This window comes from Chionomys nivalis, chromosome 5 (assembly GCF_950005125.1).
Source record: "Chionomys nivalis chromosome 5, mChiNiv1.1, whole genome shotgun sequence".
NCBI lineage: Eukaryota > Metazoa > Chordata > Mammalia > Rodentia > Cricetidae > Chionomys > Chionomys nivalis.
This window is the reverse complement of record NC_080090.1, coordinates 22,135,349-22,163,180: the sequence shown is the minus strand read 5'-3', so window position 1 is coordinate 22,163,180 and position 27,832 is coordinate 22,135,349. Positions and strand designations below refer to the sequence as shown.

Below are 27,832 nucleotides of genomic sequence, written 5' to 3'. Positions count from 1 at the left end.
GAACTGAAGGGCAAAAGTGGTCAGAGTGAGAGCCCCACCATGCTGAGAAATCCTTTCATTTTAGTGACTTGCGTTCACAACAGACCCTCTGTATACCAAGCCCTGTTAAGGGTTAACCTGAATCCACTTACGTGAGAAACATGAATCGACCTTTGGGGTCTGCACATAACTAGTTCACATCAAAACAGCCCGGCTAGTCATTCGTGATTCGTGACTGGTCAGTTCCCATGTCATAGACGTTATCACATACTTCATTATCACATACTTCCCGGCCAATCTCAAACACTCCTGGTCATTAAAGAAGCCACAGTAACAGGGCTGCTATATTAAAACATGCTACTACTGCTTTATAATAGAAGCATAAATTCTGAAGACTAGGAGGCATTCAAGGGAAAAAGGGCAGAAACCTTCATTAGATCCAAGATATCAAGTGTGTCCCTTTTCTGATCCTTCTACCCAGTAGTAGAAGCGTTGGGGACAGTTCCTGGAGTATGTGGGTCACTGCTTTGTTTGTTTGCTTTTTGTGTTTTACTGTGGTCTTCAAAAATATGTTACATTTTTTCTTTTATCCTTGGAAGATAAAGACAAAGAGTTCTTCCAGGTTCTGACAAAATTATTCCCTAAGTTGATGGTTTTGGGGGTATCTTTTCTGTTCACTTCTATCTTCCCAACCTACATAGAGCATATGACCCACAATACCTGTTTAACTACTTAATAGAGGGAAGTGTTAAAATTCACTCTTGTGTTGGATAGACTCTCTGGAAGCAGCTTACCAAATAGGCTAAGTTCATTTCTTCATTCATCCATTTATGAATGAACACATGTATTCATTCAGGGACAGTTTTGTTTCAGACAACACTGCAAATATTTAATTAAATTTTGCTTGTCATAGTATATTAGGCATACCTAGAGTAAGCTGGGCAGTGGAGTTGTACACCTTTAATCCCAGCACTTGGGAGGCAGAGACGGGTGGATCTCTCTGAGATCAAGGCCAGCCTGGGTTACATAGCTAGTTCAAGGACAGCCAGGACTACACACACACACACACACACAGAGAGAGAGAGAGAGAGAGAGAGAGAGAGAGAGTCTCGAAAAACCAAAACAAAAAAGAAAAAGAAGAAAAACATACCTAGAATGAAAGAAGACATCGTCAAGACACAGGATGAGCAAGTGTCTGAGTAAGTTCCTCAGTGATACTCAAGACAGAGAAGGAACACAAAGAGGTTCAACAGTCTGATGGTTACTGTTTTCTATTTATATCCTCAGGGTCTGAAGCAGCAGGAAGAGATGCAGATTCGCGCCTGGTGAATGGAATTCTTGGGGAGTCAGTTACTTTCCCCTTAAATATTCAAGAGCCACAGAAAGTTAAGATCATTGCCTGGACTTCTAAATCATCCGTTGCTTTTGTCAAACCAAGACTCCAAGGAGCACCACCTGAAGTTATTGTGACCCAGGTGGCTTATGAAGGACGAATAGATGTCATAGAACAGAACTATGACCTAATCATTAAAAACCTGAGAACGGAAGATACAGGAACTTACAAAGCAGACATAAATATAGAGAATACGCCCACCATCACAAAACACTACCATCTTCATATTTACCGTAAGTTATGGGAGGACAAAGGGCGAATTTTCCTTTTGCTTTGGGGTTTCTGACCTAAAGCACACCATATTTCTGAGAGTGGCTCCCTAACTCTTTTCGTACTCACAACTGTATAAGCATGTCAGCACTTCCAAAGGTCTAACTTTAATGCTAGACAGCACAGACTTCAGCTATATTGTTTTTCCAGCAGAACTTGTCCTTGGATCTTCTTTTTCCTTTCTTATAAAATGCCAACAATCATATTATTTAATTTGTAAGAGTTATTATGACAATCTAGTAAGACGCCATCCGCAAAGTGGTCTTTTAAAAGCTTCTTGTTTCAAAATAATTGCAGAATGCATGGGAAAGTGCAAAGAACAACCAAAGGAGATGCTGTGTGTCCTTCACTTCCCCTGTTCTGTTCCTCTAGATCCAACTCTCAGTCTCGTCTCCTGTGCTATGGGACCTCTGGGGTGACCTCTCTCCACTGTCTCCCTGATTCCAAGGAGATGCAATAAGCAGATGCTGGTTGAACTCTCCTCCTGTACATGTTAACTGCAGCTGGGTGTGCAAGCACAAAACAGGAAATGGATGTTAGTGTGGTCTGCAGAGCTTACTTAGGAGGCTCCAGCTGTACCTGCACTTAGTCAGGAATGGAATCCCTTGTAGTCCTATAGAATTTAATCATATGTGTAGATATCACAATCAAGGCAGTTAATTCAGTGTCGCATCCCAAGACTGCCTTGTCTCAGCTCAGGAGAGTGGAGAACTGTCAGCCCTGACTCTGGTTTTCTCTACTGAGCAGCTTATGCAGATAGCATCTCTGTTCCTACTGAGAAAGTAAAATGAGACTGTGGTTTTCACCACTATGTCTATACCAATACCCACCACACACACACACTCACACGCACGTGCGCATGCACGTGCGCGAGTACACACACACAAAGTCTCTCTGAAAATAGGTAAATATGGTCTTTTTCATGGGCTTCAGCCATGTTGGAATAGTCAAGGCCTGCTGTGGTAGGGTTGCCTGGCTGCAGTGGTGTCAGATTGCCCTGCCTGTTATTGACTGTGTTTTCATGCTGGTGTCTAGGTATCTGGGATAGGGATGATTATAAGTCTAGGTGCTGATCTAGGGATTTGTCTTTGTTGGATGGGTGTTTTGCTCCTTAGCTTCTGTTTCCTTTCTGAATTTTCAGAGAGTGTGATGGATATGTGTTGTCTAGTAGAAAATTTTCTTTGGACCTGATAGTTGTGGCTACTGAAGGTTTCAGGTAAAATGTGTTTCTGGGTATTGGGAACTGACACTTAGGACCTGGGATGGGATAGGGATCTGAAGGGGTTCACCGGAAAGAGGAAGGGAAATTGTTCAACCAGCACCTGCTTATTTCATCTCCTTGGAATCGGGGGAGACAGTGGAGAGGGGTCACACCAGAGGGTCTGCTATAATACTGGGGATATGACTGGCGGGGAGGGGGTGCTGGATCTAGGGGAACAGAAGGAGAGGGGAAGATCTACTGACAGCCTATGTGCTTCCCTGGTAGAAGCGGTCTATGGATTAGCAGGGAGTGCCTGCTGGAGTTTGGAGCTAGGAAAGCAGCAGGTGGGGAGAGGGAGGTAGGAGGAAAGGACGTGGGTGGGTGGGAGGTTAGAAGGAAGGCAGCAGCAGGTGTTCTGCTGCAGAGCTGGCGATGAGACTGGGTTTGGAGGAGAGGGGGTACTGGTGAAGGTCTTCAGTTGACTTACCTGTTTCCCTGGCCTGCTCAACTGGTGTGTTTGCAGGGAATGCCTGCTGGTGTTTTCTGGGATGAATTGGGGAAAGGAGGGCTGGAGGAGAAGATAACAGTCCTCAAAGAAAAAAAAATTAATAAAACCCTTAAAGAAATCCATGAAAACACAAACAGTGGAAAAAACAAATAAAACTCTTCAAGACCTGAAAATAGAAGTAGGCTCAATAAAGAAAGCCCAAACTAGGGAGCTCTAGAAATGAAAAATTTAGGAATTTGAACAAGAAATACAGAGGCAAATTTCACCAACAAAATATGAGAAATGGAAGGGAAAAATACCAGGCACTGAAGATATAATAGAAAAAATGAATACACCAGTCAAAGAAAATGTTAAATTGAAAACGCTCCTGACAGAGAAAGGGTAAGAAGGCTGCTTTTGCAGTGGTATTGATGACTGTGGGCTCACAGTTGAGAAAGAGGGACACAGAAGGCTTCTGTGACAAGCCCTACCCCCACTCCACCCTCCAAAAAATGTAACAGCCTAGACAGGGAACCATTGAAGAGAGCGCTAAAAATTGTGATAAGGCTGCTGAAGTGTAGCTCTCCACAACTGACAGCTTTTGGTGGGGGTGGAGAATTTTCTTTAAGTGGCTAGCTACTGGAAGTTTGACCATGGGCAACACAAGTTGGACTTCACTTCTCCTCCTCCTCCTCTCCATCCTCCTCTTCCCTCTCCTTCTCTCTTTTTTTAGGGGGACACAAGGGGAGGCGAACCTGAAAGGACTGGAAAGTGAGTGTGATTGGGGTGCATGATGTGAAATTCCCAAATAATCAATTAAAATACTATGTTGGAAAAAGTACAGGGAATTTGGGACATTATGAAAAGACCAAACCTAAGAATGGTAGGAATACAGGAAGGAAAAGACTGTCAGCTCAAAGGCCCAGAAAATATTTTCAACAAAATCATAGAAGAAAAGTTTCTGACCTAAAGAAGGACATGCCTATAAAAGTACAAGAAGCTTACAGAACACCAAAGAGATTGGACCAGAAAAAAAAAAAACTCTTTAGCACTTTAAAAACATTAAAAGAACAAAGAAAGAATATTAAAAGCCTTAAGAGTAAAAGACCAAAGTAGCACATAAAGGCAGACCTATTAAAATCATACCGAGCTTCTCAGTTGAGATGCTAAAAGCCAGAAGGTCCTAGACAGATGTGGTGTCGACTCTAAAAGACCACTGATGCCATCCCAGACTACGAGAACCAGCAAAAGTTTTAATCACCATAAATGGATAAAATAAGCTAGTCCATGTTAAAGCCAAATTTAAGCAATATCTATCTACAAATCCAGCCCTACAGAAGATGCTAGAAGGAAAACTCCAACCTAAGAAGGTAAACTACACCCATAAAAACACAAGGAATAAACAATCTTAAAGCAGCAAAATTAAAAGGGAAGCACACATGCACACACACACGCACACACACACACACCACTACTACCAACAGCAATAATAAAACTGACAGGAATCAACAATCATTGACATTTCTCAATATCAGTGGTCTCAATTACCCAATAAAAAGACACAGACTAACAGAATGAATGTGAAAACAGGATCCATCCTTCTGCTACATTCAAGAAACACACCTCAACATCAAACATAAGCATTACCACAGATTAAAGGGTTGGAAAAAGGTATTCGAAGCAGATGGACCTAAGAAACAAGCTGGTGTAGCCATTTTAGTATCTGAAAAAAAAATAGACTTCAAACTAAAACTAATCAAAAGAGATAGGGAAGGACACCACATACTCATCAAAGGAAAAATCCACCAAGAGGACATTGCAATTGTTAACATCTATGCCCAAACATAAGGGTACCCATGTTTGTAAAAGAAACACTACTACAGCTTAAATCACATATTGACCCTCACACATTGATAATGGGAGACCTCAGTACCCAGCTCTCACTAATAGACGGGTCATCCAGACAAAAACTAATCAGAGAAATGCTGGAGCTAACTGATGCTATAAACTAAAGGGATCTAACAGATATTTACAGAACATTTCACCCAAACACAAAAGAATATACCTTCTTCTCTGCACCTCATGGAACATTCTTCAAAACTGACCACATACTCAGACACAAAGAAAGTCCCAATAGATACAAGAAAGCTGAAATAACTCCATGCAGCCTATCAGGACAGCACAGATTTCATCTGGTTATCAATAGCAACAGAAAGCTTACAAATTCCTGAAAACTGAACAATTCTCTATTGAATGGGAAATGGGTCAAGACAGAAATTAAAGATACTCTAGAATTCAAAGAAAATGAATACACACTCAAACAAGATTTTTATATCTAGTTTTAGGAGTATAACATCCTTTATTGGGAGACGATATTCAGTAACATGAAGATGGGAATCTCCCTGATAGAAATTGAGTCTTCACAGTCAGAACTATTCTAGAATTACTGAATTCTCTGTGACATCCTGTGCGCATGAGCTGGAGAACATTGTGATAAGTTTTTACTAACATCACTATTACAGCACAAATATTTTGGGAAAGTTAATGAAAAAAATGAAATGTTAAATGATATTTTGGCAAGCTTTGATCAGGAAAGATTTCAATTTTTTCCTATTAATAATGAAGCTATGTCATTCAGAAATAAGAATGTTTGTATGGCAAGCAGCGAGCTGAGTTTCCCATGAAGCATCTAACAGTATGCAGTCTCATTGGCAATCCATGTGACAAGCCACAAGTCTCAAATTTGGATCCCGAAAATTTCTAAGTTGCCACAAATATTTTCCCAGGCAAGATGAAACGCTTTCAAATGAAAGTAGTTAGAACCTTACGTAACAAAATGTGGTGCTTTATTATAATTCTCGTTGTTGTTGTCATTATTATAATTACTATTACGTTTTTTGGTGTTTGTTATTGAAACTACTGTATCATAAATGTGCAGGATAACTATTCCAGTTATCATAAGGTCCAAAAGGGAAAATATTACTTTCCTGTTAATGACATGTAGTCTCTTTGTTCTAATAGATACAAGGTACCTAGAGGTAGTATGTAGAGTAAATATTGTTCCATTAGTCTACTTCCTGCAGCTTCCATTATCTGAGGAAATGTTCGTAACAATTTTGTTTACAAATTTTTATTCTAGTCACTAAGGGCAGACACCCATACTACTGGGCTGATTATGCTTACATCTACAAAAGAAATGTTACATGATACTCAGGCCTCACTTTCCCTTCCATCATACATCTTCAAGGAATGTCAATAAACTCACCTTGGTATGGCAAAAAAAATTTAAAAAAAAGAATACACAGCATACCCAAACTTGGGACACAATGAAAGCAGGTATAAGTGCATAACACTAAGTGCCTACATTTAAAAAAAAAAAAAAAAAAAAAAACTGGAACAATCTCATACTTGCAACTTAGTAGCACACCTAAAAGTTCTAGAACTAAAAGTAATCACACACAAAAGGAGTATTTGGCAAGAAACAATCAAACTCAGGGCTGAAATCAACAAAATAAAAACAAAGAGAACAATACGAAAAGTCAATGAATCAAACTGTTGGTTCTTTGAAAAAAAAAAGCCAACAAGACAAACAAGCACTTACCCAAAATAACTAAAAGGCAGATTGAGAATATCCAAATTAACAAAATCACAAATGAAAATGGGGAGCACAACAGATACCTAGGAAATCCAGAAAATCCTAAGTGTATACTTTTAGAACCTGTGTTTTACTAAATTGAAAGATATAAATTAAATGGATAGTTTTTGTGGTGGATACCACTTACCAAACTTAAACCAAGATCAGATAAGAAATTTAGACAGATAAGCAAAGTTAAACTCCCAAAGAAATACTAGTCACACCTAGTCCAACAAGGCCACACCTACTCCAACCAGGCTACACCTCCTAATCCTTCTAATCATTTCAGTTTCATTCCCTGGTGACTAAACATTTAAACACATAAGCCAGTGGGAGCCATTTTCATGCAAACCACCACACCTTTAATGCTCATAATTTTCAGAATCAGTCTTTTATGTTTTGTTTTGTTTTGCTTGAATGGTTTTAGTAAGTATCCCACACTGGTGTCAAATTTATACATAACCTCCCACTTCACACTCCCAAATGCAAGGATTATAGGCATTAATCCACATGCCTAAATATAAGTAACTTCTTCGCTGAGGCAAAAAAAATGTTTTACAGATATTAGATCAATATATTTTGTTTTATATTAACAATGTAATGACTACAAACATGATATGCTTTTAAGTTTCATCTGTTTTAGTAACCTTTCATCCATTGCTTTCTCAAGCACATCAATGACAAAAGAATAAATCAAACCCAAAGTTACAACATTTCCAAATTTTTGTGGTTTAAGAACTTCTCCCTCTACTCCTCCCAGTTCCTCTCTACCACCCCTCCTTTCCTTTCTTAGAATGTATCATGTGAGAAAAGAAACTATTTTCAAATAAAAGGAAAAGTGAAAAATTAGGTATGCAAATAATTATATATATATACATATATATATCAACAAATAATGAAAAATAGACCATGAACTTGAAAAAGGAGGGGTATATGTTAAGGTTTGGAGGGAGGAAAGGGAAGGAAGGAATGGTGTAACTACATCATAATCTCAAAAAGCAAAGAAAAAAGTTCTTGTTAAATGCTTAATGGGAAAAGAAGAGAAAAAAATGCTTAATGGGAGTGACATAAAAATAAATAACTATAGGAAAAACATTTTTTAAAAACCTTCTGTGGCTGATTTTGAGATCTACAGGGTTGAAAGGATATGCTTGCTTGTATGTCCTTACAGAGCATGGATACGATGTGTGTAACTCACCGCCAGCACACAGACTACAATAAAATACCAAAAATAATTTTAAAACAATTTTAGTATAATTTATTTGTTGTCATAACTTAATTTTAATGCTGTGATTAACATCTCATCTATCCTACAAATTCCTGAAAAGTTAACAGTTGGTTCTCAGAAGGTTATAAATGTTGGTTTCAGCTCACTATACGGTAGTATATTTTCTCCTCACAGGTCGGCTTGGAAAACCAACAATTACACAGAGTTTAATAACATTTGTGAACAATTCTTGTAATGTCACACTGACCTGCTCTGTGGAGAAAGAAGAAGAGAATGTCACCTACAGTTGGAGTCCCTTTGGAGAGAGAAGCAACGTCCTTCAAATCTTCCAGTCCCCTGAGGATCAAAAACTGAATTACACATGCACCGTCCAGAACCCTGTCAGCAGCAGCTCCAGCTCTGTCACTGCCCAGGAACTCTGCACAGGTAACCAGCTCCATCCGTCTCTTCTGCAGAGCCTCAGAAATCACTCTGCAGAGCTTCAAGGCTTAACCTTTGACTAATTGTCACGTGCATGTGCCTCCTCTGTGCTGACATTAGCCCTGGTGTATCTTCACCCAAGCAGCCTACTGGGAGAAAGACCAAAGCCCTCTAGGGAGTGCTAAGCATTCCCAGGTGTTTTAAGGAGCTCCTGGTTGACTCTCTGATTCAGACTGTAAATTGAAGAGCTTTGGCAGTCTCTGAGAGGCATCCCGTTTTGACAATGGCCATGAAAGTAGACAAACCTGCACAGAATCTTAGCCCTGTCTCCTGATAGCCAAGACTCACAACAATTTCTCTTTCCAGACATTTCAAGCTTCCACCTCCGCCATGCTGCGTTGCCAAGTGGACTGGCTGTTGCTCTCCCTCTGCTTGTTCTCATTCCATTTTCAGTGTTTCTCTTCTATTTTTACAAGAGAAGGCACGATGGGACTGACCTGGAAGGTAAAATGTGAGAATGGGCTTTCTTTCTCCCCAGGAGTGAGTTCGTTTATTTAGCCAGGATGGAGTGGAGAGTATCATTTTGGGAACCATAGTGGTAAAGCCAAAGGAGCATTTGCCAGTCTAGTTTCTACTAGAGCTGCTTCAGAGCTGATGGGGACAACAAGGGTCTCTGGTTGGGGTTTCTGATCTGCCATAGGGTTGTAGGACCATAAGGCTAAAAAGGCTTAAGTAGTATTTTAGAGAAGGAGGTGGCAAGAAGTTAAAGGACAAAACTCATTGGCTGAGAAGTCATCATAGTGGAGACAGGCGCCAACACTGATGGTAATGGTTGATACTCCTGAGACAATGCCTTGTGGAGGTTAAAGGCTTCCAATCTGAAGGATATCAATTATGCCAGAAGGCTAAGTAAACGAGGGCCCGAAAGAATGAGAGTTCTTTTGGTGAACTGACCCACGAGGGGTAATAACTGAGAAATTCAGCTGCACGCGCTCTTCAAAAGGCCGGTTCGCTTTATCTAGTTGATCTGTATATGTGTGTGTGTGTGTGTGTGTGTGTGTTAATTTATAAATAGATACATAGATATATAGATACAGATCGTCCTGGTTATTAAAGACCTGGAGGACTGTGTCTCATAAAGTGAAGAAAGAAGCCTGGGATCCCTCATCTAGTTTTTGAAGGTTTTATCTAATATCCAGAGAGGCTTGGTGCACATATGCATCCAAATGGTACAAAGGTATCCATTGACCACATTGTGAAGGGAAGAATGTTCTCTGAAGTGAGGATGACTTTTCATTCTTCCCTGGATTCCCTAAATGAAGCTCTTAAGATTGTGTGAGGGGGGAAAAGACTTGGGTAAGGAAAGATGGCGGTTGGAGAGAAGGAGGGAGGGGAGGAAGCAGAGTTGCTAGATGGAGAGGCTAGTGAGTAGGGACTTGAATGCAACAAAGGAAAGGTGATCAAAGATGTCGCCTGTGGTTGAGTGTTGGAGCATGGTCCAGGAATGGAGTCATGCGAGGAGAACTCTCAGTGCTTGGGAGAAAACTTCAAGGAAACAAGAGCCTTGTGACCCCAGTTTCTTCTGTTGTTGGAATGTGTTCCTGTGCTCCTCCCCGGAGTAAGGAATAGGAGGAAGTTTACTTCAGGCCATTCATCACAACTGGTTGTTGTTATTTGTTTATTTGCCTCTGTGGAAAACATGTTCTTGCCACATGCGGCTTGTCCTTGGGACTGTACACTTTACTCGGGTGACTTTTCTTAACCCTCAGAGTACAAACTGTCTGGTGCTCTGAATAAAGCTGGCTATTGCTGCTATTGCTTGAGACTTCAAACTACATCGTTTTTAGGCTCCATGCTCCCAGGTCCCACACCTTTAGAGGGGTGTACAGTTGGCTTTAAAGGAGATGGACTAGTGTGAAACAATCTAGGAAGACACATCTAACATCCCTCTTGCAGCTTGAGGACTATAATGAGGCCATGAAGCTTAAATATAGGAGATCTACATCCTTACCTAAATTATGACAAAAGAGATTGAATTTTAATACCCAGTTTTACAGCAGTGTGCCATGAGGTGACCAGCATTCTTGACCTGAGAGTGGATATGAAGGGTCGAGTTTTATTGCAAAGTAAAACTAGGGGAGGTATTTTTCTTCTGATAATCTGTGATTCAAATTTGAACTACTTCTTCAGAATACATCCCATAAGTCAGAGGGAATAATGGGCATGAGACCCATCGTGTGAGTCCTACCAGAGGTGAAGTTTTTACTCAGAATGGACCATTTGAGGGAGCAACAGAACCCTAGTGTCAAGGACAATACCTGGCTGTGCTGCACTATCTCCATGGAGATGTGTTTGTAAGCTAAGGTGTCACTTGAGAACAGAGACTCTCAGACTGGAGAGATAATGGCTCGGTCGGTCATTAAAAGGCTAGACTTACAACCAAACATATAAGAGACTAGACACTCTCCTGGTGCATGGAAACTAAATTTGGTTTCACTCAACAGTCAAATCTCTCCAGCTGGTGAAATCAAAGCAACCCTGAAGGTAAAATTTTACAGTGTCGTACTTGCTGCGAATTGGTCAGAAGGGAAAAGAGAGGACTCACCATCCAGGAGAAGCCTAGGTGATTTATGGACCTTTTGGATTAGGAAGTATTGCCAGGAGCCAGAAATTATTGACAAAGAGCACCATCAACCTCTCGCTCACTCCCACCTGCTCTGGCAAGCAACAGCAATGTTTGAATGCGGGAAAGGAGTGAGAGAGGAGAGGGCAGACTAAGCCCTCACAATACGTGCACATTCGCCCTGGACAAGCGCTGCTGCCAACTGCGCTACACCTTGAGAGCAAAGTGGCCCTTCATTCTTACAAACTATAATGGGGGGGGGGGGGGCTGTTCTTTTTTTCCTTTCCTCGAGTCCTACCAAAGTAGACCCTTGATGTATTAGTTACTTTTCTCATTACTGTGACAAAATACACGGAATTCCATCTTGACTATTATTTGACCAGTTATTTTAGCTCTCTAAGATTCCACTTCCTCAGCTGTAAGATAGCCATAATAATGGGGTTTACTGCATATACTTATTAAGGAGATTACACACATGTAATAGACAGCCCGGCCCCTGGTACTAGGTAAATATTAGTTCCTGTGGGTATAATTGTCAGGCCTGAGAACGGTATAGAGGAGGCATTCTAAGGGAAAGGTTTTATGACATGCATCATAACTCAATCAGATTTACAAAAGGGAATGTCATCATCCCTCAGGCTGGATCTCCACGTTTACTCAAAGAAACATCTTCCTTCTTCTCACAGCCGAGAGAGTAAAGAGAAATAGAGAGACAGAAACAGAGAAATGGGGACAGACTATTCTTTGCACCCACAAATAAAATTGAGAGCGTTTTGTCCGACTCCCTTACTGAGTCTGGGGCAGAGACCAGACTAGCTCTGAACTACTGAGCCCTGGGATAATCTCAGATCTGACCCATCATTTGTACCTATTTTTGTGTCCTGTAATAAGAAGGCACAAAATCCTGGCTATCTCTTTTCAACTTGACCCTAAAACACTGTGTTGATACTAAACAAAAAGATTAATGCTTCATCTATCTCAGAAATTTTAAAAATTAAGGATCTTTGTACCCTTCCTTTGTTTCTCTGAGGCCTCCCATGGAGCCTGGCACAAACAAAAAGCTTAATAGATGCTTAACTATCTCATGAATGCTTGTGGTTATAGTCGGCTATGCACCAGGATAATAAAGCACCAAGTATAATTAGAATCAGTCATATTAAACAACTGAGACCCTGACGTGGAAAGTTCACTAGCCATGCATGGTCATCAATGCCAGAGCTACCTTTGAATTACATACAGGACTGGGGAGAGTCTCTTTAGGCTAAACTGAACTTCAGGAATAAAAAAGAATTCCCACTGGGATTTTGGTGCAATTTGAATGAGATATGTTCTATCACACATGCAATCCTTGGGATGAAAAGACCATCTGGTCCAAACACCCTTCTCTGTAGGGTGGGGGCCATTTAAACTCTGGGTTTTATTTCTTTACCACAGAAAGATAAAATAAGACTAAACAGTCTCTAAAACCCTGTCTGCCTTTCACAGACTATTGTTCTATGTTTATATGTGGCAGGTGATGTCTCAAAGGAAACAGCATACTCTGAAGTTTCAAGAAATGCTCATCCCATGGAGTCCAGAATCTATGATGAAATCCCTGAGGCCAAGGTGAGCTGATGCTACTCATGAATGCATCCTACCACTACCTGCAGAATAGGAGTCTTGGGCAACAATTGCCTGCTGTTTGCCATTGCATAGAAAGAAGCTACAGCCAAGAATCTGGAGGAACCAGCCAAGAGACACTATGCTAAGGCGATGATGCCATGGATCTCCCCATGAAATCAAGCGTAATCCATTCTCTCCTCATGGCAGCTTCCGTGGTATAAAACCCTGAGCTTCACATGAAGGAGTAGCCATGGCTTAGATGTGATTTGTGTGTAAGAAGCTCTCCCTGATGGGATTAAACAACGAAAGAGTCCTTATTGTGAGACAAAGGATGCTGCTGGGTTCCGACAGGGCAAAGTCATTGATTGCTAAGGTTGTTCCAAGGATGTAGAACTAAAGATGAACACCCTGGAACTACACTAGCTGGTCTGTCTGAAGCTTGTTTTCTCAGATTCTTTTTTCACTCTGACCCACACCTTGTGCCTTTTGTCTGCCTGCCTGTGCCTCGCCTCCACAAAGATCACCTTCAGTGCCTCCACAAGCCTGTTCCCTTGGAGTCTGCCAAGGACCAAAGGGAGACACTCAGGCTTCTCTGGTTAGTCTGTCCCTCCGCTTGAACTGTCAGGGATACGAATAGAGATTCACATAACTCACAGAAAGCTAAACTCCCAACTGAGCAAGACTCGGTCTAAACTACACAGAATCCTCCTCTTGGCTCTTGGAGGTTTTTTTGCTACAAGGCTGTACCCATCTGCCACCCACCATCCTTATCTCTACCTTAACCTGATCCAAAGTTGGATGGAACAAGAGCTCATGCCAGAAAAGGAGGCTACCCAGTAAAGTGGGACCAGAAATGGGTGATGGAGAGAGTAGAATTGGGAAGGGGGACTCCTAAGGACTGTCTTCTGCATTCTCACTGAGGGGAAAATACCTCTTTTCCAGGTGCTGCCCCGCAAGGAAGAGCCAATGAGCACCATTTACTCCTCAGTGCAGCCTTCTGAGAAGGTAAATCCTGTACGACTTTTTTACTCTCTTTTTCCACTTGTTCTGCCTACCCTGGTGAATCCCATCCACTAATATTTGATTGCAAGGCTCAATCAAGTCTTCTCGAGCCAATGGGAAAGTTGCTCCTAGCATCCTAAGTACTAGGTCACACGAGACATTAGTAGTGATGAGATGCCGGCAGTTCCTTGTCTTTATGTGGAGGTGAAAATGGAATCACTGGAGAAGGGAAAGAACTAAGGCTGAACTGGAAACAAATAATGCAGCCTGGATGTTGCTTAAAGCCTAACAATCAAAACCAATGTCAAATACCCCTACTCCCTTCTACTTATCTTTTCTGGGTTAAGAAGGTCCCTGAAGTTCCCAAATGGGGTGACTGGAGCTATAGTGACATTTCATTTGTACTTTAGTAAATAAAGCTTGCTTGAAGATCAGAGAGTAAAACAGTCACCCTGGTCAGTCATAAAGACCAGGCATTGGTGGAACACATCTTCAATCCCAGTAGCCACACTAGTTAGCCATAGAAGCTGGGCAGACGTGGTACACACCCTTAATCCCAGCATGAGAAAGGAACAAAAGGCAGGCAGAGACAGCTCTCAGGCCCAGTCTTAATCTGAGGATTCGTAAAGGCAGGATCACCATTTCTGTCTGAGGTAGAAGAAAGAACCAGTGACTGGCTGCTTTGTTTTTCTGATCTCCAGGTTGAACCCCAGTATCTGTCTCTGGGTTTTTATTATTCGAGCTACGTAGAGCAAAGGGAAAAGGCTCACCAAAGGAAATAGCCTGGCCATCCCCATTTCCCTAAGTACTGGCGAAATCTAAGACATCACCCTGTGCCATTTTCTTAACTACCTCTTGGGACTGGACTTAGCCAGCCACATCTTTCAGCTAACATGTTTTCATATTTCCCTCTCTTGCACAGGTGTGGAAAAACAACATGAAGGAAGACAGACTTCCCAAGACTTTGCGTAATGAAATTGTCATCTAGGTGAGCAGACAGCGTTCTCCCACCAGGAGCTGAAGTTACAAGCAGCAACAGGACATGTGTCCTGGAGACCAAGACTTTCTCTGGCTGTCCCATACCATGGCGTTCCAACTCACCACCTCCAAACACACAGGCAGAGCAGGAAACCTTCTGTTATTGGGCATTACTTGTACCCAAACGGGCTTGTGGACACTTGTCCTTACTTATCAAATCCTTTCTATGCAAGAAGCAAGACAGAGTCCCTAACATGGTACCTCCCAAACTTCTTCACATCACAGAAGATAGAAAAGTTATTTTATGGCACACTGGATGAAATCATCAAGGTTGCTCACATTTAAACAAGACTCAAGATAGCTGGGATTGTCAGCTCTGCCTGCAGCATCACTACCCGACAGCTGTGGGAAGATATCAGTCAATATTTTGAACACTTGGATGTTCTCTGAAGATGCAACGTGTGTAAGGAACCCTGATGCAAGGCCTCCACAGTTGCTGCAGTACCTTAAGCAACTTAGGAGAGGCATGCTTGGAGTATAAGTAAACCCTCACTTGAACACATGGCATGGCAAGCCAAGTATAGGCTACCCCTACTCATTCCTGAATTCAGGAGCCATCATGCAGGACACAGCTGCTGAGTTGTGGCCCTCAGCCAGGCTGATACATTCTCTAGAGTACAGACTAGACTGCTGGAGATCTTCAGAAGCCTCATAAGATTTCCTGTCTGGCCATGCTTTCCTTCCCTGTTTATTACTTCAGACAGCCTCAGCAAGGAGACACCATGCCGAAGAGCCTCACTCTCCAAAAAGAAATGGCCAGCTACATTTCTGACACCCTGAGAGAAGTGGGTGCAACCAAACCATCAAACCAAGAGATCTTGAGGACTGCAGAGTCATGCACATAAGAGGGAACCTGGGAGATGACATTGCAGATGGTGAAACTGGCTTCACCCCAGCTGCTGTTTCAGCCAACTCAGACAGGCACAGAGTTCAAGCTAAGGAGGAGCTCCTTCACCCCAGCACCACCCCACACACACACAAGCTCAAAACCAGCTGCCAGTCATGAGGAAGAATTTCCATCTGGACAGGGCAGCATGTGATCATTTGAGGCCATGGCTATCTTTTGTGTCAACAATCCTTACCAGCTAAATCTCAAACGTCCATGAATACCAGGCTCCACAGTAGGAATGAACTGTATTTGGGTACAAAAAAGTTGTGTGTCCCACAAAGGTCCTGGGCACATTTGAAAGGGTGGGAGGTACTACTAACTTGTCTTCTGAAAAGGTTAAACTGATTTTTGTTTTCAGTAAGTGTGCTGGTGTCCTTATACCCTCACTCTGCTTATCTGACAGGTGAAATTTTTCTCCCATATGCCCAAATAGTTACTGTTGATTGTATTCATTCTGTTTTGAAAATTTGTTGATATCTGTCAGGTTTCAAAGAAACCTGGAACAAATGGATAACTGAGTTGCCTGTTAGCATACCAAAGAGCACCACGCTGGCCAGGCCCACTCAGCCTGTGGCTCCTCTCTGCTCTTCCCACCCCACCCCCTTAGCCTAACCCTCTCCAGCCCAGGGGCTTCACTTCCCTTTCTCTCCTTTCTCTCTCTCTCTCTCTCTCTCTCTCTCTCTCTCTCTCTCTCTCTCTCTCTCTTTCTCTCTCTTGTGTGTGTGGCTTCCTTCTCTCTTGGTCCTCTTGGCCCTCCTCTCTCCTCTCTTCTTCTCTCACTCTACCCCCTACCCCCTTTCTCTCCTTTCATGGTATGGTCTATTCTCCTGGCTTTGTTCAATCTGCCACTTTCTCTATCTGTTCTGGAATCCTTCAGATGCCCCTGGCTGTACACTCCCTCATGTCTACAAAAAAACCTTATCTTCAACCACACCTAGGAGCAGTCAGTGTCCTCATTTTCATTCAATACCTTCTGTTCATTTCCCTATTGGTTTGTTTACAAAGGCTTTCCTGAATCACCTAAATGCCCCTTGACTTAAGAATGAATAAAGATGTGGTACCAAGGATGGCCCCAGCTAAGACCCTAAGCAATAGAGGAGAGGGTAGCCGAACTGGCCTTGCCCTGTAGTCAGATTGATGAATATCTTAAATATCACCACAGAATCTTTGTCCAGTCACTGATGGAAACAGAGGCAGAGACCCACATTGGAGCACTGGACTGAGCTCCCAAAGTCCAGGTTAAGAGTGGAAAGAATGAGAATATGAGCAAAGTGGTCAAGACCATAATGGGTACACCTACTGAAACAGTTTACCTGAGCTAATGGGAGCTCACCAACACCAGCCAGACTGTGAAGGAACAAGCATAGGGTCAAACTAGTCCCTCTGAATGTGGTTAACAGTTGCATGGCTGGGGCAGACTGAGGGGCCACTAGCAGTGACACCAAGATTTATCCCTACTGCTTGTACTGGTTTTTGGGAACCTATTCTCTTTGGATGGATGCCTTGCTCAGCCTAGATATAGTAGGGAGGGCCTTGTACCTTTCCCAAAACAAAGTGCCTTACCTTCTCTGAGGAGTGAGTGGGAGGTGGGGGGTTGGGGGGAATGGGAGGAGGGGAGGGAGTGGGAACTTGGATTGGGTGTGTATAATGGAATTTAAGAATTTAAGTAATTTTTATAATAAAAATTTAAAAAAGAAAAAAAATAACTCATACACCAACCATGCAGGGAAAATGACTCTTGTTGACATTTGATGCAAGTTCTTTTATGTACAAGAAGGTGTACTATTTTTTAATTAACAATGTATTTTAAGTATTTTCTGCGTATTAAGTTTTATCCTAAAACTTGACTATGAATCACTTGGTTGTGTCTATACACTGTAATAAATTGATCTATTTCCATTTTTGGACTTCAAAAAAGAACAAAAAGATGTGGTATATTTACACAATGAAGAACTACACTGTGAAAAAAGAACGATGTCTTGAAATTTGCGGGCAAATGGATAGGTCTAGAAAAGATCACATTGAATGAGGTAACCTAGAACCAGAAAGACAAATATAATATAAACTCTCTCATAAGTGGCTTTTAGACATAAAGCAAAGATAAACCAGCCTACAATTCACAACCCCAGAGAACCTAGTTACTTTTATTTATTACTTAATTTCCATCTGCATTTGCCACAACCCAACATAACACATTGTAGCCTATGTGAGAGCAGTAAATGCTGCGGGATAGAAATCCCAGGGAGGAGTCAGTTCAGAAGGCACGTGCTGGAAGCAGAGATAGATAGAAGCCAAGCGGCACAGGGAGCCAACTGACACCACACATTAGCATAAAGATGCAGACGTCAGCTATTGCCTTAGGGGAAGGGCATTTGGAGAGAAAAGACTCCAGCCAGAGAAAAGAGGCCAGCTAAAGCCAAGTGTGGTGATGAACGCCTGTAATCCCAGCACTGAGGTAGCAAAGGCACCTTCAGCTATACAACCAGTCCAAGACTGGCCTGGGCTAATGAGATACCCGTCTAAAAACAAAAACAAACACCACTTATATTTTCGCGGGAACATGGCCTCCACACTAGGTCAGCTGAAGTGGTGAGCTAGGCATGAAGAGGCAGTGCCCTGAAGAGGTTCACATGGAAAGGAATAAAGACACTTAGTCATAAAGGATGGAGATAAGCCACAGTTACACTGAACAGAGTTTCTCAAAATCACTCCTCAGCCTGCAGTGGAACTAAGGAATCTTGAACAGACCTCCTTCTCTAACTTGCCTCTTCTTTTCCCTGGTGAGCTCACTCAAGTTTGCAGCATCTTAAAGCTCTGGTGTGTAGTTCTAAATCTAAAGGACCAGAGGCGAGAGTTCTCCAGGCATTCTACAAGACCAGTTTTGTTTGAAGCATGTTAATTCTTTAGGTGGTCTTTGGACTCAGGACCAGCCTACATTTGTTACTTTTTTAGGAATCTTGTGGTTTATGAAAATATAAGCTATTCACTCCCTTCTTAGGACTCAGTTCTCAGATTCTTCTGAAAAAAAAATGGAGTTATATTATTTTCCCATTTCATTGTTTCTAAATGAACTAGATTATGGTCAGTATGCCCATAAAGATCAAAGTATACTTTCAATAGAATAGGATCTCTTAGTAGCCACAATGTGCCCCCTCACACACACACACACAAAATTGTGATGTCCAACACAGTGCCCTCTAGTGGAAAGTGCTGGTGAGCCAAGATGATCCCTTTTCACAAACACAGGGCTTCATCAGTGACTCAAGAAAGTAAATGAAAAGTTACAACTCATGCTCCCCAAAGAGTGGGAAAATGGGGATATTTAAAATATTTTTAATCTAAAAAAAGAATGTCCATAAACTAGTCATCCCACAAGAGAAGAGCTTGGCTGGGCCTCCTTAAAAATATCTACAAGCATGAAGAAACCTGTGTGGTCTGGGCTATATCAACAGAAACCAGTCTTAGCTAAAACCTGGTGAGAAGAAACAATTTAACCAGAACTTCTTCCAAGTTTATATCTATTTTTCTGTTTGACTTTTTCCTTGATTTGTAATGGTGGCGCTCATCTTTAATCCCAGCACTCGGGAAGCAGAGGCACATGAATCTCTGCGTTTGAAGCCAGACTGACTGGTTTACAGAGCTAGTTCCAGGACAGCCAGGGCTGTTACACAGAGAAACCCTGTCTCAAAAAACAAAAACACACCAACAAAAGAAAAGACTACTTGCATAATTTTCTAAAGAGCGTAGTCTCTACTTGGTATAAATGAAGCCTGAAAAACAAAGACAGACAGGAGAAAACGTGAGTGATCAGAAATGTAGGCTCTGACACTGCAGCACCTAAATCTAAAACCTAGTTTCCTAGTGACCTTAGAGCAAGAACCAGAGCTTCCTGTGCCTCGGGTTGCCCTTCTGTAAAATGGAAGTAGCTAAGAGTACCTTAGCCAGGATGATTGTGAGCATTAAGTGAGGTGTCACTATAAGAATATGCCAGAACGCAATAAAGTCCTGGGTCCTTTTAACTCAGCCCTTGGAACTAAGGCTATTTTGTTTCAGACCCATCTATTCCTTCTGCCATCCACATACACCAGTCCACGCACCGACTACAATACCTGTGTCTTCAAAGAGGCAGAAGGGACAAGGGCTTTATCTAAATAATAACTAACGTGAAACAGAGAGCTCCTGCAGGGCAGAGTTTGTAACAGTTCACTGGAGGCTTGCTTTGCATGCCAGTCGTTACTACATTGTATACTGTTGTCAATACAACAGCCCTGGGAAGTAGACATTATTTCTTCTAGTTTGCATTAAGACTAAGGGGATTAAAAACGTTGGCAAGATCAGAAAGCTGGGAACTCTAGAGTTGAATGTGAGATTTCATACATTTGCACCCTGACGCACAGCCTCCGTTTACCTGCTGTGGATTCCCAGTGCTTGACACGTGGCCCCAGACATAGCACACATCTGGCATTTTTGCATAATAGATGGATCACCAAACATCTGTTGAATGAATACTTGCATAGACTATTATTATAAAGCTACTAAAAGTAGTTCAATGCAAATACACTGACATGTTAATTCCATTGTAGTGTAGTCAACCACACAACTTTTCGGTTGGCAAGGCCAACAAACTAAAGAAGTTTGCATAGAGCTCTTTGGTTGCATCTGAACAGAACTGCTTTCATATCAAACTAGGGATCATAGTCATGTATGTTTCTGGTGAGTTTTTACAAAACGAGGGAGCAGTGTGTACTTCCACCATCATAAGAATTAACAAGAAGAGAAGAATTTGGAGGATTGCACTGTGCTACTTAATGCTTGCTAGTATGGGAAACTTTTGAAATTTTTCCAAATACATTGAAGTGTTAAGATATTTTGACAAATGAAAGTTAGTAGAAGTCTTGACCTCTAACCCAAGGAAGCAAAATAATGAGCAGAGTATTATGTAGAGGCTTTCAGAGCTTGAAATATTTACTTTAATAATTCATGAATAAATTTGTGATGGTAGTGAACATTTGCTGGCTGGTGGTCTAGTCTGTTCTCAACAGTCCTATACAAGTCTCTGGGTATAGGAGGGTCCATTCTCTGACCTAAACATGGCTGCGTCTTTGAAAATGAGAAACTGAGACATGCCTTTTTTCTTATAGGTCATCTGTCACTTCTTAAACATGCGCCAGTCTCAACCCTTTCATTTTTGTTTATTTCCAACCCTGATCTTCTTGTAGATCTCCAAAATCACCTCTAACTTAATGTGCCCCCAGTTGAGCGAGTCTTTCCTGACCTCCCACCTTGCTGTCTTGTTTCCCCTGTGCTAGGCAATGGTCCACTGTCAGCATAAAGACTAACACTTATTCAGTGCATGGTATGTGCCACGCCCTGTGCCCTTTGGCACAGAACTCACTTAAAGCTCTTGAGAAACAATGAAACCATCTGCTTTCTGAAGTAGATACATCATCCCATGTCATGGATTAAGAAGCTGAGAGTTACAGAAAGGCTAAGTCACTTAACTGAATAGGCAAAATCTCAACCCTTCCGTCTTCCTGCACCACAGTTCCCCTTTGTATCCAGTCATCCAGCTCCTCCGCACGACTCATCTCAAGGTCATCCCCCTCATCTACCTAATTCTGCTGGCCTTGTCGTGTGCTGCCGGCACTGTCACACGTGAAAAGCAATAACATAATTTCCTCTTTCCTTACTGGAATTCACTCCCCCAAAAGATTGGTATCCACTACAATGGAATCATCACAAAATTGTCATGGATTCAGGAACTGCCAAATCATGTCCACACCCCCGAAACACACTTTTCCCCATATCATGTCTGTCTTGAGAGTCTCAGTATCTCCTCTTCACTGTTCCTCCCAAATTCCCCTACCAAAGCTAATTATATATCACTCTGTTTTACTTCTACAGTATTTCATACCTAAGTGCATAGTGGCAGCACACACCACATCCTGTGGTGATTATGTGATGTGAGATCTTCTTAACACTCACTCTGACTGGTCAGAAACCTATCTTACCCCATTTTTTAGTTCTCTGGGCTTAATGAATATTAAATTCTCAAGGTTTTTTGTTAGGTTAGTTCATTACGAACAAGAAGATCATACTGAACGATAATAAACATGCACTAAACCTATTAGTAACACTAAGTCTTGTCTTCTCTTCATGTTGCCTTTTAGCTCTCTCATTTGTAAATTTCCTTATCCATAAGTTTCACGTTCTGTTTAAGACATTGGAATGCAGGCTCCATTTCATCAGGTAAGCACAATAAAGCGTGGTTTTCTAATGCGTCTTTTCATTTGTCTGACTCTTTTTTTCTTTTTTTTATTTTTATTTTTTATTTTTTTTATTTATTTTTTTATTTTTTTTGGTTTTTCGAGACAGGGTTTCTCTGTGGTTTTGGAGCCTGTCCTGGAACTAGCTCTTGTAGACCAGGCTGGTCTCGAACTCACAGAGATCTGCCTGCCTCTGCCTCCCGAGTGCTGGGATTAAAGGCGTGCGCCACCACCGCCCGGTTGTTTGTCTGACTCTTTTTTTCAAGGAAAGAAGAAATGCGCTAGCTGAAACAACAAAAGACAGACGGCATCGCACAAGTTCTCTGCACTCTGAAACCCCAGAATACTTAGAACTTAAGACTAGGGAACTGGAGAGTTGTCACCCATAGTACCACTTGGACGAAAGGAACTAAGGCATGGGATAGACAAAGACAACGAGGCTGTGATTTCCATCAAACCTTCAGGGCCTGAGGATGTGTTCTTAACAGGAAATGGCTACGTCCCTTGTCTCTCCCTTTTATTTTGTAATTATTATATTTTATTTATTGTATAAGGAGAAGCACACACACATGCCACCATGCACGTAGAAATCAGAAACAGCTCGTGGGAGTCAGTGGTCTCCTTCCACCATATGGGCCCCCAGGGATTGAGCTCAAGTCATCGGGCTTGACATCAAATATCTTTGCCCCACTGAGCTATGTTGTCAGACGCATATGCCTTGTGTATTTATTTCCCTTGACTGATTTGGCTTTACATACACTCACTGAAATAGATCAAATCCATGAGTATACTTCTACACTACCCAAGGGTTGTGTGACGCTTCCTGGGGAGATATGCAAAAAACGTCCCTTCCAGATGTGCAACAGTGCAACCAGATAGTGCAATGATAATAAACAAAGAACCCACTCCATCCAAGTTTAGCTTGGTGGGGCAATGAATTTACTGGGAATACTTTCAGCTGCACAGGTGATGGTTTACTTACATCAGCATAGGTGACTCAAGGGCAGATGGCCACATCTCTGAAAAGCTCACCCAGGCACAGCTGACAACTCTTGAAGCCTGCATCCCTAAATTCCCCTGAACAGTTTGCAGGAAGCTCCACTGAGGAGTCTCCTCTCCTACCACAGCTGTTTGCTGCTTCTGTAAACCTGGTGATGGGTTTCCTGGGTGGTAAAAGTTTTTATGAGCTTCCTAAGCCTTGAAAGTTAGTTACTCATCAGCCCGGCGGTGGTGGTGCACGCCTTTAATCCCAGCACTTGGGAGGCAGAGACAGGCGGATCTCTGGGAGTTCGAGGCCAGCCTGGTCTACAAGAGCTAGTTCCGGGACAGGCACCAAAGCTACAGAGAAACCCTGTCTCGAAAAAGCCAAAAAAAAAAAAAAAAAAAAAAGAAAGTTACTCATCTTCTTGAGTCTGGTGAGTCTTCCCCCTCCCTCCAGGAAGAAATGTTTCAATTCAAAGGAAACAACTATAGAACAACTCCACCCCTCTCTCCAGCTGCTACATTCTTTCTCCCCTCTCTTCTACAGTGTTTCTTAAGAGAGTGATAATAGTGTCTGGATAGTCCCTTCTGTTTATGGCTGAGTGGTGTGACACTGTGTCCACAGCCAAAGCCACTTCTTCTCAGTATTTTGACTGGTTTTCAACTTCTGCAGTAATTGCTACCTAAGGGGAAAAGGAAATTCTGCAGTAATGTGTGGGTATGAGCATAAATATTTAGAAGGCAAATTAAGAGGTACATAATACCTATTTCACAAAACAGTAACTGTGGCCTCCCTCAATCCTATAATCTCTCGGCCACAGATTTTACCCTGCTTTACCGTACCAACTATGAGTTCTATCCTGTGAGGTGGGCCTCAAATTCAAGCAGAAAGCAGTTGGTTGCACCTACATCAGCTGTACCACTGTTGAACCAATGGCCTATGCTGACTGATGTGTCAATAGTATCACACACAAGGTCCATAGCCAAGCAAGACTGTTGGTCACAATTCTCCCCAACAATCCTGCTATAGTTCCTTCAAGCACTACAAAAGCTTACCAACATGAAATGAGCTTCCAATTTATTCCAAATTTGATTTCTTAACATCCTGCAACTAAAGCATACAGTGTCTTCAGTTGTAGAAATTTAGCATCTAGTTCTAACATGTAGATAACAGCAGCGACAATAACATACTTTATGGGGTCCTCATGGCCCTCCCTGGCCAATAATCATTCAAGAGGTAATCTACTCCAGACTCACATTCTTTTAACTCAACAACTTTGTGTTCCTAGAAGTGCCTTTTCTCTGCCCACACAGGGTGCATTCCTTCAAACTTTTCAACTACTATTTTTACTGTTCTTCCAGATGCTTTTCCAAATCTGTAAGATACACAAAGTTTAAAGTTACATAACGAATCCTTTTAGAGAAGGTGGGCAGGACCTCTAAAGGTCCATTGCTGTCTCTTCTAAACAAATGCTAATTGGTTTTGGAATTCAATCTAAAGGGATATTTTTAAAGTTAGAGATATAGCATGAAAAGTATCCCACATTTGTGTCAACTGTTTTGTTTTTCAAAACACAATTTAGGTATATGAATTGGGGCACCATGTTATTTAGATATTTATCATCCATAATCATTATATTCCATATGTCACCCAGTATCTCATCCTGGGGAACTACGCATCTCCCCAACCTTGACAGGCTCCATGGGTCTGGTTTGTGATGTTCTGCCCAGGGACAAGTGAAAGATCAGTGCTGTAATCCATCACACCCACTAATTGAGCCTGCTCTCTGGATCAAACAGGCTTCAGGCTGCTTCCTTGGCCTCCGCCTCCATCAGTCAGCCCCGTCTTCTAACAGAACTCCATCCTGAACAATCTCTACTCCCAGTACCCTTTTCTGCAGGGAAAAAATGCACACAGTATCCTGGGGGATAACTGCACAGTCCTAAGACAAGCTTTTCCACTTGCACTGATCTGTCGTACCATCCTTCCTCCCTCCCTTCCTTCCTTTCTTCTTTCCTTTCTTCCTCCCTTCCTTCCCCCATTTTGTGAACCATTATTTGGGTTTTAAAGCCTTCCCAAGAACAGTACTTGTCTACATTTGCTTTGAGGCAATAGACCCCATTACCTGCTTTTCTCTCTTTCTTTTTTAAAATTACATTTATTTATTTGTTTATGGGGGTGGATGCTGTGACATTGTGTTGGGGGATGGAGTACAGAAGACAGCTTTCAGGAGTCATTTCTCTCCTCCTCCCATGCGGGTACCAAGAATAGACTCGGGCCTTTAGGCTTGGCAGTAAGTACCTTTTACCAGCCCAGATTTCCCTTTTTCTATTCCCTTCCTAAATACCTCAGCAACCATATAGACACAATTTGTAGTCAGATCCATATGGCCTCTCTAATTTTATAAAGATCATAAAGCAACATCAGACTCAGCGAAGCCACTTGCCCTATACCAGTCCCAGGGTGCCTGCTGAGTCGATGTTTTACTCTCTCCGGTGAACAAAGTTCCATCTGGCTTGCTCGCCTGGGCATCAAACACCTTGTCATGCTTACACAGTTCTCTTGACAATGCCTGTCATTCCTTTATTGTCTTCTATGCCTGATATTCACAGAGATCGCAGCCAGTGATAGTCAAGCATGCCTAATCATTCATACGAGCCAGTTCATTGGGAATAGTTTCCCTTACATTACCTCAAACTAAGCAGCCTGTATCTGAAAAGGAAAACCACTCAATTTCTCACTTCCAAAATGGCAAGCGGATCTCATCTTCCTCCCGCCATGTCCTGTGGCCTCCCAAGTCAAGCTTTGAAAAGTTCTTCTGTTGCTTATTTAAAGGTCTCTCCCAAGCTGAGAGAGTTTCAAAGCCAAATATCCCCCTGAGTAGTTCATTTTCTGGACTGAGGAATTATTCAGGCTTCCATCTGCATACTGAGTCGTGGATTCTTCCATCTTCTCTATTGTAAATCAGGCCAGAAGGACATCATCTATCAGTTCTACTTCATCTCTCATTGTTCACTGTCTGATCCTTCTCACGGATCAAGATTTTTGGGTTCCAGGAAGAGGTCTCTAGCACAGGTCTAATGAACTCTCTTTCACTAACTGAAAGGAAAAACAGAATAGGAAAGCATCCTTCTTTTCCCTCCTTTCCTGGCAAATCAGAAGGCAGTGTGGAGGACAACATTCGTGGGTCTCTTCTTTTGGAATTCCTCCCTTCTGTTGACAATTCCTTAGCTTCAGTTACATCTCTTATGGATTCGGCAAAGACCAAATGTCTACTTCCATGACTTGCTTATAATCACATGCCCTGTGTGTCATTTCGGGGATTACAATGGGTTCTTTAGTCCATCAGTCACTTTAGGGGGCATTCCTGTACTTGAGCAACAGACCATATACATAAGGGGTATGCCAACCTTACCACACAGAGGAAGATAGTCACCCTGGGTTTCCCCTCAAAGATGTTTCAATTTTATTCATATCAGTTTTATTTATATCACACAACTGCCACTACAGCATGGAGGCACACTGTCCCGTACCACCAGGGAAGAGTAATCAGATCAGGATTGCCCCATGGATGCTCCACCCACAGCTGGATCCGTCATTATTGCATGGGTCTCACCCATAGCAAGGAAGTAGGCAACTCCTCCTCCCAGATTACTCTTTGTTCTGTTTGTCCCATTCAGGCACCAGTTGTGACTTTTTTTTTTCCCCCTGGGGAGATTTAAACAAGTATCTCTCTTCACCCCAGATTGATCATTGACAATAAAACAAAGAAACAGCCCACATAAAGTCTAGATTAGTTCATCGGAGTTACCTACCAGTGCATGAGTGACGCATTTGCATACCTGAAAAGCCCACTGCCAAAGCACAATCAATGACCTAATAGTCTCCCACAAGGACCCACTTCTCAAAGGTCCCACCACCCCTCTGCATCACCACACTGGAGACCAAGCCTCCAGCATACGAATCTTCTGGGGTCAGAACAACAGGAAGTTCATAAATAAAGGACCTGAGCAACGCTATGAGCCAGCAGGAGCTGACTGACATTACAGACGACAAGAACATTTTCTCAAATGCACAGACAGCTCATGATACAAGTCTCCCTAAACTTTTTCAAGTTAAAATTATACAAGGTATTTTTTAAATTTATTCTCTTATCTATTACATCTCGACCACAGTTCCCCTCCTTCCTTCCCTCCCAACCCCCCCCCCACACACACACACACTCCTCCTCCATTTCCCTTCAGAAAAGAGCAGGCCTCCCAGGAATATCAACATGGTATATAAAGTTGCAACAAGACTAGGCACCTCCCCTCATATTAAGACTGGACTGTGTAACCCAGTAAGAGAAAAGGAGTTCCAAGAGCAGGCAAAAGAGTCAGAGACAGTCCCCACTCCCACGGTTAGGAGTCCCACAAAAACACAAAGCTACCCAACCATAACATATTTGTCATATGTTATAGAACCACAACATGGGTCTAGGTCAGTACCGTGCAGGCTCCCTGATGGTCACTTCAGTCTCTGTGAGATGCTATGAGCCCAGGTTAGTTGACTCTAGATTTTCTTGGGGTGTTCTTGATCCCTCTGACGCCTGCATTCCTCCCCCCGCCCCATCTTCCACAGGATTCCTTGAGTTCAGCCTAATTGTTTTTAGGGGGGCAGGCCATCCAACCTCTGGTTCCTGGCTCTCCGGGCACTGTCAGGCATAGGCTCCCTCTGAGTAGCGTGGGTCTGAAGCTGGTCCAGTCATTGGTGGCCACTCCCACCATCTGCACCACCTTTACCAGCCCGTAGACAGGAAATTGTAGGTCAAAGGTTTGT

The 27,832-nt window shown here is 42.3% G+C and overlaps 1 protein-coding gene across 1 annotated transcript in view; it reads left to right on the top strand.

The window, feature by feature from the left end:
- Positions 1-16,409, top strand: part of Cd84 (CD84 molecule) — a 33,561-nt gene extending 17,152 nt beyond the window's left edge. Inside the window, exons 2-7 of the mRNA XM_057770023.1 lie at positions 1,267-1,605; positions 8,367-8,618; positions 8,979-9,116; positions 12,749-12,840; positions 13,780-13,842; positions 14,762-16,409. Coding sequence (XP_057626006.1) covers positions 1,267-1,605; positions 8,367-8,618; positions 8,979-9,116; positions 12,749-12,840; positions 13,780-13,842; positions 14,762-14,827 — 950 coding nt within the window. The 3' untranslated portion in view covers positions 14,828-16,409. The remainder of the gene's footprint in view (positions 1-1,266; positions 1,606-8,366; positions 8,619-8,978; positions 9,117-12,748; positions 12,841-13,779; positions 13,843-14,761) is intronic.
- Positions 16,410-27,832: the final 11,423 nt, after the last annotated feature.